Source organism: Opisthorchis viverrini (genome assembly GCF_000715545.1).
Source record: "Opisthorchis viverrini unplaced genomic scaffold opera_v5_6, whole genome shotgun sequence".
Lineage (NCBI taxonomy): Eukaryota > Metazoa > Platyhelminthes > Trematoda > Opisthorchiida > Opisthorchiidae > Opisthorchis > Opisthorchis viverrini.
This window is the reverse complement of record NW_008751662.1, coordinates 3,642,040-3,655,213: the sequence shown is the minus strand read 5'-3', so window position 1 is coordinate 3,655,213 and position 13,174 is coordinate 3,642,040. Positions and strand designations below refer to the sequence as shown.

The window sequence follows — 13,174 nt, the reverse complement described above, 5'->3', positions numbered from 1 at the left end:
TGCTACTTCCAGTTATATTATTAGCACAAATATATTAAAAAGCCCTATAAACCGTATTCAGAAGGTAGGCTGTTAGTTAAGAACGTAAAATATGTGGTGTGTCTTTGGTGTAATGTATGTTTATTTAGCTGAGTTTTGGAACTGAATGGATTGTGCAGCAGCGCATGACATTGCTGATTGCTGGTACAAATTTCAGCAAATAGAAATAGTGTGTAACAGTTACAAGCGGAATCAGTAAACACCGCGTAGCCTTGTTTGAGTTTAAAATATTGCTACTAGGGTCCTATATTTTCACGCAATATTTATCGAGGCTTACACTGTCAGTGTTTAGTAGAAAATTTGTAGAAGCACAAATTAAGACGCAACCCCTGCCAGTAAAATGGAGAAGACCTTCACTAGGTAATCGCTTTTGGAAAACATCAACTGAAGTGTTACAGACTACTGGACGGGAAAGCAGAACTCCTCATATGCATTTTGTTTTCAAAAATGAATATCCGTCTTCTTCGTGAACGTGTCCTCTTGAACTTTCCTAAATATTCACTGACTAACAAGTAAAATCAAACAAATATCACAAAACAATTCCACGAATTCCTTAATAAATCTCACCTTCAATCAGATCAAGGCGGAGTTGCGAGTAACCACATATTACGTGCATGCTTCATCAGTAGCATCTGGCGTTATAAGTTGCCGAACGTCCCAGGGGACCTCGTTAATGTGCAACTGACGGGGGTATGGATATTGTTGAGCGTATACCCAATAACATGCAATTAGAACAAAAATGTTTTATCTGCTTTCGAGTGCTGTCCAACGGCTCTGCTCTCTCGCTTGTATCGTGTTTTGATGTTGCGTTTTCCGAAGCGCAGTTGTTCTACAAACGTTTACAACCCTCCCATCCACTACCATAAATTAGCATGTTATTGCAAAAAAGCACAATTTGCAGATTTTCTAGTTGGCTTATCAGGTTTTAACATATTTCACTCCACTTCAATGATCAAACTTTAAAAGTGCGACACTGAATTTGGTGAACTATAATTGTTGTGTATAGTAAACCAGCATGTAACCGAAATACCTACGGAATACGAAAAAAAGTTCCCTAAAATTATCTACCCTAAGATATGAGATGTTTCCTTCATTTTCAAACATGATAATTTTTTGTGGGCTAAAGCTCATCGTAGTCTGTTTTTACAACTATCCAGACTAAGTTGCACGAAACCAGCCAAGAAAAGCTGTAGCGTGCTGATTGTGTGGAAACTCTAACAATCCTGCTTATGGAACTGAGAAGCAAATTAGATTGAACCGGCAAGTAACATGCAATTTCAATTTGAAGTGGTTGCTTTGGAAACTAATTCTGATTGTGTTTGAAGAGCGACAACAAATTGAGATTTCATTTAGCTTCTAGAATGACATTTTAAGGAAACATGGTATTTCCTCCATTTTGCCTTCCTTCCATTTTTCCTTCCAATCCATGTTGCGGATTGATTTGCTGGTAGAATATCCAAAAAGGGACGTGATCAGCTCTCTAGCCATCACCTGGATTGGCCTGTCAGCAAACCACTAACTTAACACGGCTTTCATGTGCTGCATTTACGATACAGTGGCTGTAGTGCTTGTGTTTGAACGGGATCTTTCAAATCATAAATTACCGCTCTCTTAAGTGTGTGTGTGTGTTGGGGGGGGGGTAAGTGCTTTTAACCTCAACTCCACGGTTGAAATTGTATTCTTCACCCACCGGTCATAATGCATCCTTCCGTGGGAAGGTAGCCTATGTATCAAAACCGAATGTGTGAGCTTCCCTCGTTTTGGTTGACGTAAGACTTCCAAAGCCTAACTCGAGATTCACCTTAGGAGTAAGGCACATATTTTCACACATTTTGGTGTGAGTTGGTGATTTGAGAATGAATCTTTCGAGCATATTGTCTCAGAGTTTAGTAGGGACGGTTTACTATTTACTAGATTGTTGCTGTTTTCTAACTAATATCATCCAAACTCCTGTTACTGACTGATATTGTGAGATCTACGAAATTCGGTTTCCTGAGATTAACATGTTTGTAGTTGTCGTTTACTTCCAAGGACGATATTTCATTACTTGGTCAATTAGCCAAACAATATTCCAGAACGACGAGAAGACGGGGAATTTATTGAAATCTTTTGACATTGAGCCTCCTGCAGAGCGTATTAACTCAAGGGGCTGAGATTTACGTTTAAGTAGAATTCTGTGGCTTTCATGGTATTTATATGGTTGACTTTATTTGCTAAGTTGTGTTTGCGGACGTCAGATAACCTGAGCAACCAAAGGATTGTCACCTACAATCCTCGTGTAAAATGATCTTCGTGAGCCGTTTTAATGGATACACGGAATACGGTATATTCCTTCGATTCCTGTTCGATCGTTCAGACCAGTTCAGGCCAGCTTGCTAACTGGCCAGCGCAGGAGTAACACAAAACTCACGATTTTGCATCGATTATTTCGTACACAGACTCCGAATGATTAAAGCACTGTTGCCACAATAGAATCTCGTTCGGCAGTCGTGTTTTTCGAGTTCGTGATTTGATACCGTACCTACTGATTTCGTATGCGATTCCGCGTACATGTCACACTAAGGTCATCGACTACCTGCGCAGATGAATGTGAACAGCGTCAATTAACGACATTATGCAAAACACCATTTAGTCTGTGCACTCTTCCGCTAAGACAGTTTTTATTTCACTACAAGCTGCCTTCGGCTTCAAAGGCTCTGATATTTAGTACGTTGGGATTGATGCGATATCATCAATTTTTGAAAAAAAAAACAAACCTGAAGAGGCCATCTATTATTTTGGGATTAGAGCGCAGATTAACCATAAACCGAAAGAAACCGTTGGATAAAACCATTAAATTTTAGGATTTTCTACATGCCGTTTAACATAGCCCTGGGGAAAGGTCGATTCTAACACGCATGTACGTACAATATTGGACAATTTCTGGTTAACGGAAGAGTTAACCTTGGGTGTACATTTGCTACCGTGTGTGAATTTGGAGAATTGCAGGGAGGACATTCAGACAAATGAACATCCGTCAAATAATTTATCTCTCTTAGGTATAAGCAAACTTTTTATGACAACGATTTTAATAAAAGCGATCCAAGTAGCAGAAAAACTTTCGAGTAAAACGAGAAATACGTCGGCATATGGAAGATGAAAGAAGTTCAATGCAACTGAATTGTACAAAAATATCAGACAAACAAGTGGCTACATCTACTGGTTCGGAATATACTCGTAATGATTCATAGGTGTTCTTGACAACGAATATTTTGAAAAATGATATTGGATGGGGCTCTTGGTTATCCACACATCTCCAAAGTTCTGGCACCCAAACCTCTTTGTGCTAAAAACAAAAATATGCAACAATATGAAACTGTGTTTTAGAGTCAGCATTAACGTGAAAATACTTGCTGCTGGCAGTTACTGCTTTCCAAGCACAGAATACGTGGTAACAAAGTAATAATGACTGTAAATTGAACTATTCTGTTTCTGTCAGAGACTAGTGACAGTACAAAAAGTATTCGTAGATAGTATTTTGTCAACATAGTTTGGATAATACCATTCCAAATTAGCGAGTACAATGCTCTTCACACAAAAGATTGAAAAGTCTTCGTTCCATTCATTTACGGTTTGGTAAAAAGCGCATAACTTTCAAATCCCAACTTTAATTTTTCCTGTATACCTAACCCAGTACTTAATCTATCTTATTTCTTTTGATAGTATGAACAGTATATCAGCAAGCTTTTCCAGCAGCTGGGTTTAGAGGCTGGCATCCCATTTGGCGATTCGGAGTTGAATGAGCGCATCAAACAAGCTGTTAACGACATTCGGCTTGTTGGCATGGAAATCTATCGGGTAAGTTGGTGGCTTTCTCATTTGATCCAAAAGGATCAGATTTTGTGCTAAACTGAAAAAAGCTCTTGCAATATTGCAACTGCGAACGTTTCCACCACTTTATAGGTGCATACAGGAGAAACACAAAAAGGTAAGTTTTGGCCATACGTGAAACTCTACTGTGGCTCTCAGCAAATCTGCCAAATTTGTGATGAAGCCGAAAATACAGTTTTTGTAAAACAAAATTTGAAAAACTGTCACTGATTCTGGGATATACACAGTTCTGTGATGTACCTCATTCCGTAGCCAAATACACCCTAATTCGTGTTCCTAGTACAAAAAAAACGCTAAGCGTTAACTTTTTTCGTGCGGTTACAAAACCCCGATGAGAAACTGAATAGGAAGTAATTGATACTCCATACGGGGACTTCCAAATTGGAGGAGAGAGGGATGGAAAGGCTTCGCTTACATACAAGCATTAAAACAAATATATACATATATTGTTTGCACCTTCGAGATAGATAATCCTTATCTTCTATCCCTGAGTTTCCAGAAATATAAAAGCAAGTCCGTCATGTACCACCGTTTTTCGTTCCATCCGAGGCCACTTTGCGATCCCATGTAATGCCACTTAGCTGAAGTTTTTTGTTTGAGGTCGTATTGTAGAAAGACAGTTACAGTGCGTTGGGGAGCCTATGGCTCAAGAGTACTTTTCTAACAGGTAACTGCAAAACCTGAGGTCAGCGCTGTCCCTTGACAGAGTCGATATTACTTGAGGCTCGTGGTCTGAAACTTCATTCTTTCAGTTCTTCATGAGTGACCTTTGCTATCATCTGTTTGGTAAAAATTCACGCTGTGTGACTGATGTAAGCTCTGCGCTGTCTCCTTAGCGTTTCTAATCCCCGGCTGGAGGAGTAGAGAATATGGATTCCGTGGCTGAAATTTTGTCAGATTAAGTTTGGGTCCGAACGATCGGTTGCAGCATATGTTTGCCTTGTTTTACCAAGCTGATGGTCTGTAAGTGGGAATTCCAGGCTGAGTAGCTTGACTGAGTCACAGAAAATCCCAAGTGAATTGTTCAAGGTCAGATATTGATACCGTAGAACCATGATACCTATATACATATGCATCCTTTGAGCAAACTGTCTAAATATGTCCATTTATATCTGAGTCCGGGTTTTTTAAGGACAGCTATACACGTCAAGAGTCGGAAAATTAAACCTTTTCAGAGGTGTACAAGACAATGTGTGATTTCAAGAGGATCACATAATCAATGTAGTCTAAAGAAAGTTTGTGGACGTAACATAGAGTATGTAATGTTTATTCAGTACAGAAGCGCTAAAATGGATTGCAAATGCTACAATACTGATGGAAAAACGAGTATACTCGAGAAAGCTACTTACATGAATTGCTAGTAATGAATATTCCCAACCAGAGTCGAATCCACTCCTGTTCGCCGGGTAGCCGCCTTTGTGCGCAAAAAAATTTGGGATCTGAGGGAACCTGTAAAATATTTATCATCTCAATAGTTTTTCAAATCCTGCACATTTTTATCGCCGACCGTCATCACAATAAACAACGTTAGATCACTAGATGCTTATCCCTAAGGACTGTCGTTACTTATTAGCCTAGAATGCATGAAGAAAAACCTACCCCGGGGAGCTCAGGTTGAGCTATTCATAGACATGACAGCTCTGGTGGAACTGTTGGGAAAATATCTCTCCCACATATTGCGCAAGGACTAACACGTTTGTAAATAGTAAGGATCATTTGCCAATGTTAGCGGTGAATTTGAGAATGATGTAAATCTCGTTCACTTCCTTCAAAATGTATACTATTCTGCTCATTAGTATCGCTTTGTTTTCACATCTAGATGAAACAGAATGCCTATTCGAGAAGTCCAGAGAAGATTTCTCTTGGTCAGTTGAACAAAGGTGAATCGGTGTTTGATTGGAAAGGATTGCTGTCCCACTATTTCAACAAAGTCGACTTGTCATTCGACGATGGATACTTTGTATATTCAACTTACGTGAAGTACCTTAAGCAAGTTCCGGAACTGATCAAGAAACTTCAAAAAGCCTATTCAAAACCAGTATTCAATAGGTTAGTATTGAGTCTCGTCAGTTTTTTTTTTGAATTTTTTCATGCAGTATAAATAGGAAATACATCTTTCCTATCTATCAGGGTTAATTATAGTTTTTCCTTGTGTGGATAATTTTGTAGATAAATGCAAAGGTTTTGTAAGTACATCGAAGGCTGAAAACCTTGTGAAAGCAAGTAGCTTATCTGGCTAAAATAGCAATCTTATTCGGAGGCAACGTGTTCCAGAATAGCATGTACATTTTAAGACTAAAAAACATAATCGCCGAAAGGTGCCAACATATATAAAAACTTGCTGGACACTACTGAGGCAAAACAACTGTGCCAGCGCTTCACTGCAGGCCGGTTCAACTAGCGCTTAGCTAGAACTCCCTGAGCCGATGCCGAAAGTCCTCGTATGCATCACTTTACTTTTGTACCTGGTCAGTTGTTTAGTTCTTCTTCGATTGCATTACCGAACATAAGTTCCGGAAATCCACGATTTTCGTGAGCGAATACCTTTGGCGGGAGTTCAGAATCTGAACTGAATTGAAGGTTATTCAAACCGAGTGGTATATGCCTGTGTTTGATGAGATCCTTTGCATCATTAGCCCACCTTAGTTTGGAATACATCACATGAATATCATGGGTTTCCCGGTGCTAAGGCAAGTTTCGGAGGGAGTGCCTTAGCAAGCATTTTTATAGGCTACGGTGGCTTCGTGGCACAAAAGTCCTCCGAAGGGATGCGTTGACAAAATAGATACAGCTGCTCTCGTGTTCAAGGAAAACTTCCAGAGTACATGGGTACTGGTTCATCCGTCTTGAGGTTGTGTTTGAAGACCTCGTGATAAATTGCGGTGAATGTCACCAGTGTGAAGCTCTCTTGGAAATTTTGTATATTCACGTGGTCAAAATCATAGCAGTGACTAATAACTGTGATTTTAAACAAATTATCTTTATTCAAAATTTAGTTTTGAATGTTTTTACTTGAGGATGACAATAAATCCTTACGATGCCCCATTTGAAAGGTAAGAGAGATTTAAGCAGGGACATAGCTTTATGGAATAGCGTCACTTTCAACATTTGAAAAAGCCATACAGCTTTCACCAAAGCTTACATGAATTTCAAGCATTCGGTGTTAACACAAACATGAATTCATTGAACAAAAACCCAAAAAAAGCTGCTCAATAACTTAAACAGAAAAGGGTATTTTTTGCAGAATGACCATTTTTGAGTGCTCGTTAGATCTAATGTTAAGCTAGTTTTGATGGTAATGGAAGAGCTGACAGTTGGTTGATGATATGTTAGCTGATCCAAAATAACTAGACTTGAAAAGCTAACGGCAAACGAGAATCAGTTTTGCCCTTCTGAGAGGTAAGAAGGCGTGAACACTGGTTTATTTGAAGAATTCTGTAGAAATCTTGGTACGAGCAGAATACGAGGCGAACGGAAGTTTGGGATCCTCGCCTACTGAGTCTACCCAAAGAACAGCAGAACTGGTCGTCCGAAGTGAAAAATGGAAAAGTGATTCCCTTCGAGAGAGCATATTGCGGAATCTCGAGTATCGTACCAACGAAAACATAGGGCGGCTTTCGTGCAGAATATTTAGCCAGAGAATGCCATAAATAAGGGAATCAGATAAGATTTTTTTGAGTCGTTGTTTAATCTGCAAACGTATGCATTAGACTTGGCGACTTTCATTAAAATGATTAAACTCGGATGTATTCTCGCGTGAAAGACTTACGTGAGCACTACTTTTCAGTAACAGGAGACTCGAATAAATTTCAGCCTGCATCATTTTTCCGTTGGCATGAGTTGCTCGAGGCATTGTTACATTTATTTGAGAAACACTACTCACGAGGTTGACGAAGAAACTGGCTTCCAACAAACCAATGTTTGTTGTTCTGTCCAGCGGACTACGCTATTTCAACTACAGTTTTCCATATCGTTCTTTCCTTTTGAGGTTCTGGGTTCCTTGGGTCGGATACTGGACACCTGTTCTAGATCAAGCATCTAATCACCAAATATCGCCAAATCTTTTCCATGTTACCGCGTGTCCTGCAATTTCCGCGGTCCAACTTTGCCATGGTGGTGACTCGTTTTACATTTCTCCTTTGAGTCAGGGCGCAGTTGACACTTTAATTCTTTCACACGGACTCGGAAATTCGGTAGCCCTGTGGATTTGACGGAGCGCTCGTTTTCACTCACACGAAGCTATTTCAACTGTTGCAATCTGGCGTGTTTACCGTAAAATGTATTAAAACGGCAGTGATTCGACGACCACAAAAATGACTGTGTCCTGTTTACTTCATATCATGTAGGTATCGAGACACAAGCAATTAAGTAACATGTAGAATTCACCCTCTTCTTCAGTGTACCAAAATTAGTTCAATATCTACAAGACCTCAAACCAGTCGAGGGTAGGGAGAAAGGATAATAACATGTTTTTTGTACCTGAAGAGGTGTGCTGTGTGGGTGTCTCAATGCACTTCGGGTTAAAATGGCACCCGATGCAAAGACATATCTTTGGCTCTTTGGAAGCAGGAAGTTAGGTCCTCTATCGGAAAATTACTTTACAAAATTATACACTATTTGTTGGACTTCAAACGTTCACAGTCTGAGTGTCATCCTAAAACAAGGATAATGCAATACACTAAAGCGTTTATGCCACATCTGTTTTCATGAAATCCACTGCAACTTGATTTAGCGAGTGGAAAAATAAGAACATATAGTTAATCCCGATAGAGGCCCTGTTTTATAAACAAATAACGAAATACGTTACGATTATGATGGCTGGAAATCAAGGGCATTCGTGCTGCCTTCAAATTTTAGAACGTAACAGATTTCTGTTTACGCCCCCTTCTAAGTTGAGGACGTTTGTGTTCTATTTCATCTAGTGCTTGATGGCGCGACAATTCGAGCAATCAATTTAGATCGCTTTCTTTAATAGGTGGGCCAGATAGATTCAGGGCTTTCTGAAATTACCATCACTGCGGTTACTGTGGCAAAACTCGACAAAACATTGGTAAGCGAAAAATGATTTTAAGAATGAAGCAATACTTCTCAGCGGTTTGACTGCCGGAAAACGTGAGTCTCAGAGCGACCTTAACCATATCGAATTTTCTTGTATTTTTTATTGTGTACTCCACAAAATTTATCATTATAGCGATTCATTCTACCCACAATAGACGACTGTCCGTAACAACGACACATTTCGCTTCAAACAGGATTTCGTTGGTTGGTTTTACAAACAGGGCAGATTTACGTTGTTCATTGGAACACAAAGTATTGCTTTTTATTCCTTCAGAATTATGAACAACTATATGCTCTGGAATACCATGGATGCTTATGCGTGGCACTTATCCTACGAAATGGCTGCAATTCAACAGTGGCACTACACCAACCTGGACACGGATTTGCAAACTGACTGCCTCATTTTCACCCACGAATTGTTCGGCACCGTTTTAGGTGCCATTTTTGTGGAAAATCACCTACATGGTGATGCGGTTAACCATGTAAGTGAACCTACTGATGACATCTTGTCTGCAAGTAATACATGAATAACACTCGAGATAAGGTGCTATGAAAGAATATGGGATGCCATTCAGCCGCGCCTTAAAATCACTGCTGGAGAATACAAACAGAAAAACGTACTTTTTGCCAGAGGCTGCTACATCCCCTAGCTTCTTGCAGGAAATCACAGAAACGCGATAAACGCATTCAAAGTCTATTGGAATGAAGAACTATGTTGTGAAAAAAATTGTGTTCTTTTGGATTTGTCGATTTCCCCTTGTCCAAAAAGTCATTTTTAAATAAGAAATAGTATACAAATCATGACTATAGTTTTTCTCACGCGCGGTAACTCAGTGATTTTCCGTCCGATAGATAAACACTTGGTATATCGTCTTAGCTAGATTTATCTTCAGACTTTGATAATGTGGTGAAATATCAACCTTTAGTTTTGCTTGAAATACCACGATCAACACTTAATCCATCTGCTAAAGCAGGCTTAGAAGAGCAAGTTGTTTTACTTGAAATGACTTCCAGAAAGTTTGCGATGCTGTCGACATATTGGCTAAGTATTCGGTGGAAATGCACAATAGTTTTTTTCTTCCCCTCCGATCGTCATATAAAGCAAAATACTGGTTTCCGAAATGAAAAATTGCGAGTCATATATGCCTTCTGTTAAAAAACTTTGCTTCGAGTCAATCAGTAACAGGTCGCACGATAAGAACCACATGAATGAGGTATCAGTATTGTTAAATCGCATTTATGCGTGATTTGGTCAGATATCTGCAACTGAGTTGCTTTCTACGAGGCGTGAACAATGTTTCCGATTTCAAATTCTTGCATTGTCCATGGCTTGTGCACAGATATGAGCTTCCAAGATCGCCAAACCCACCATATTGCGCTCTTCGTTTGAGTATTTTATTGAGTTCGTTTGCTGATTTAAAACAGTTTGTTTACAAATAAAAAATAGATCGACCTGAAGAAGGCCTTTGAGATAAAACTCCTCGTAAAACCGAACGGTTTTAAGGCATATATCGAATCCCAGCTAACTCCCCAGTGAGTTAATTGACTGTACATTGGTTAATGATTTTGTAACGCATAATAGTGTGAGGATATCTTTTCGACATTTAGTACACCGTTTTTAACTTTCCATTTTTGTAGCTATGCTCTACTTTTCCTAAAAAGAACGCCGAAAAAGAGCTTTGTTGTTCTCTCATTCTTGTGCAGTGGCCTAGGTTTCGCAGCAAGTTTCCATCGATACTCGCGAGAGTTGAATAATGTATCCTGGGGAGTCAATCGCCTGCAGATTTATTGTTTCTCAAGCAACATGGGAAGCTGCGTCAAATTTAAAAGTCACTTATTTGACCTGTATGAAGATGAAAGAGTATTTGCTATAGGCTGTTGTGCGTCTTGTCAACAGATGCACTCACGTAAATTAATCTGTAATCTCATAAGCAAATGCTGCGGTGATCGGCAGCCGCTTGATATGTTTCGGGCAAAAGCCTGAGTTTTCTTGGAATTTTTAGGAAGTCAATGAAGTTGGCAAGACCTGAAGTGATTGTTAATTTGTCAAAACAACCATGAAAATTATTAGGTCTTCATCAGTGCGATGGGGCCTTGTCTATTAGACCATTCAGGGGTATTGTTTCTTATTCCACGGGCGATCACGGCAACGGTCTTTAATAAATGCTTACAGACCAACCATTGTTCAGATAGATTGAGTCGATTAGCCCCAGTCTGCTCTTGTAGTGTAGCTACATCCATGTACCATTTACAAGCCTTAAGGTTCAATCTGGGGACCACTGCTTCCTTGTCCCTTGTTAGAATCGAAATCCTTGAGATGTCGGCTTTTTCGCATCAAGGTGTGGAGGTGGTGTAGCTAAGGCTAGCCTCAACTGCAAAAAATTATTTTTGTTAATTAGTCAAGTACACGGGAACATCTGCACACTGGTTCAAACAAAAAGAAGTTTGTCTTTCAGTTGAAAAGTTTTTCCGATGATTCGTTTGTTACTTCACAATGGGGAACGACTCTGCCTTTCAAAACTCTAACCCAATCAGAATGCAGTATAGTTAAAAGGTTGAACTGGGGTACAAACCGGGATCAATCTCATCCGGTTTTGTAAATTACAGAACAAATTGGAACGGAAGCATACTACTTAACCAGTGTAGAAATCCTGAACAAATGTGGTTCACATGACGCGGTTACTTACAGGTGATACATTCCCATTTCCTTGCAGACCAAAACGATGCTAACCCACCTAAAGTCCAGTGCATATGAACAAATCGAGAAAACCAAATGGATGGATTATGACACAAAGAAAAAGCTCGAGAGACGCGTGAGTGTTTTGTAACTCTAAACTTCTTGACCGTATCGAAAGCGCATAAAAGAATGAAAGCAGAAAGCAGCTTCTGAAAAGTAAGGAAAATATGGTAACTTATTGTTTTCTAGTGGGAATAGCTGAATCTATCTCTGGTTGTAAACCTGTCAGTTAATAGAGTGTATTGCTTGATTAAAGTGGATATTACGTGTGAGTACGTATCCAGGTGACTGCTACCAAAACTTAAGGTATTTAGGTCCAACTGCATTGATCGATGGCATTTTTTGAAGACTAGAACATGCACTCGATTTTGTAAGATGTTGAAAAATGTTCTTCCCTAAATCTCTTAAAATATATGAGTAGGTAGCAAGACCTCATCCTGAACGAGACTCTTTCAGGCAAATCTAAAATTCTGTCAAGTAACTTACCGCTGGTTACTCCCGTTGAATTATCTGTGAAAGAATGTATCCAAAAGAGAACTTTAGAATAGTTTGAGTTTTTTCCTCGAAGGACGGGGCGAAGAAGTGCTATTTTTGCGATATGCAATCATAGATTCCAGCATTAGATGGAGCTCGAGTTTAAGGCCGCACTGGCCAATGGATTGAACGATACGTACAAGGGAAGATGGAAATACTTTGTGAAATATTGGTTAACAAAAAGGGGTCTGCCTAGATGGCCTTTGTTCGAGTTTCCTTCCAAAGATATGTTGCTTATAAGAACAGCGGACGGCAATTTTTGTTGGTTTTACTGTACGACGGTTTCATTGTCATGCGTCTACTCGAAGTTTGCGTCCTGCTTCCCAGACAGTTCTTTGGAGGTGAATTATTCTGATATCTTACGAGTGAGAAACAACGACTTTAGCAAAATACCCTCATTTGCAAACTAATTCGGTTTTGCGAGAGATTAATCTGGAACCCTGCTGAATCTCTAGTATGTGTTGTTTTGTGTTGCCGAGGGCATCCGTATGACATCTTCGCGCAACTCAAAACTTCCACAAAACGGAAAAGTCATCGAATGTTTTGGATTTGGACTTAAGTTACTGGCATTCACTTGCATAGACTATAGGGTTTTAGAGCACACCTGATGATAAGTGAATCTGAATAATAACGGCTTGCCCGATATCTTTGTTTGTCGGTCCTCTCAGGTTATTGTTGCGTCTGGTGATATTCTATCCGTGGCCTAACCGCAAAATTTGTCTGTGATAAGACTGAAGTCAGATGGTAGGAAACTCGATTCACGCAATTTTTGTAGATGCCTATCAGCTTGTCCAAATATACTACGTTCACCGTACCAAAGCCCTTTACTGTTCACTGTATTTAACAGATTGAAAATTTGGAAATCAAATACACCGTACCTGACATCATGACAAATGAAGCCAAACTGGATTATGCTTAAGAAAAGTAAAATTTGGA

The 13,174-nt window shown here is 39.5% G+C and overlaps 1 protein-coding gene across 1 annotated transcript; it reads left to right on the top strand.

Moving 5' to 3' along the window:
* Positions 1–3,741: 3,741 nt before the first annotated feature.
* T265_12599 (hypothetical protein) lies at positions 3,742–13,157 on the top strand (the record flags this gene model as incomplete). The annotated part of the gene is made up of 5 exons (XM_009164520.1): positions 3,742–3,876; positions 5,729–5,958; positions 9,242–9,449; positions 11,682–11,780; positions 13,086–13,157. Coding segments are annotated over 5 exons (744 nt in total), but the record flags the coding sequence as incomplete, so codon positions are not given.
* Between the last annotated feature and the right edge of the window lie 17 nt (positions 13,158–13,174).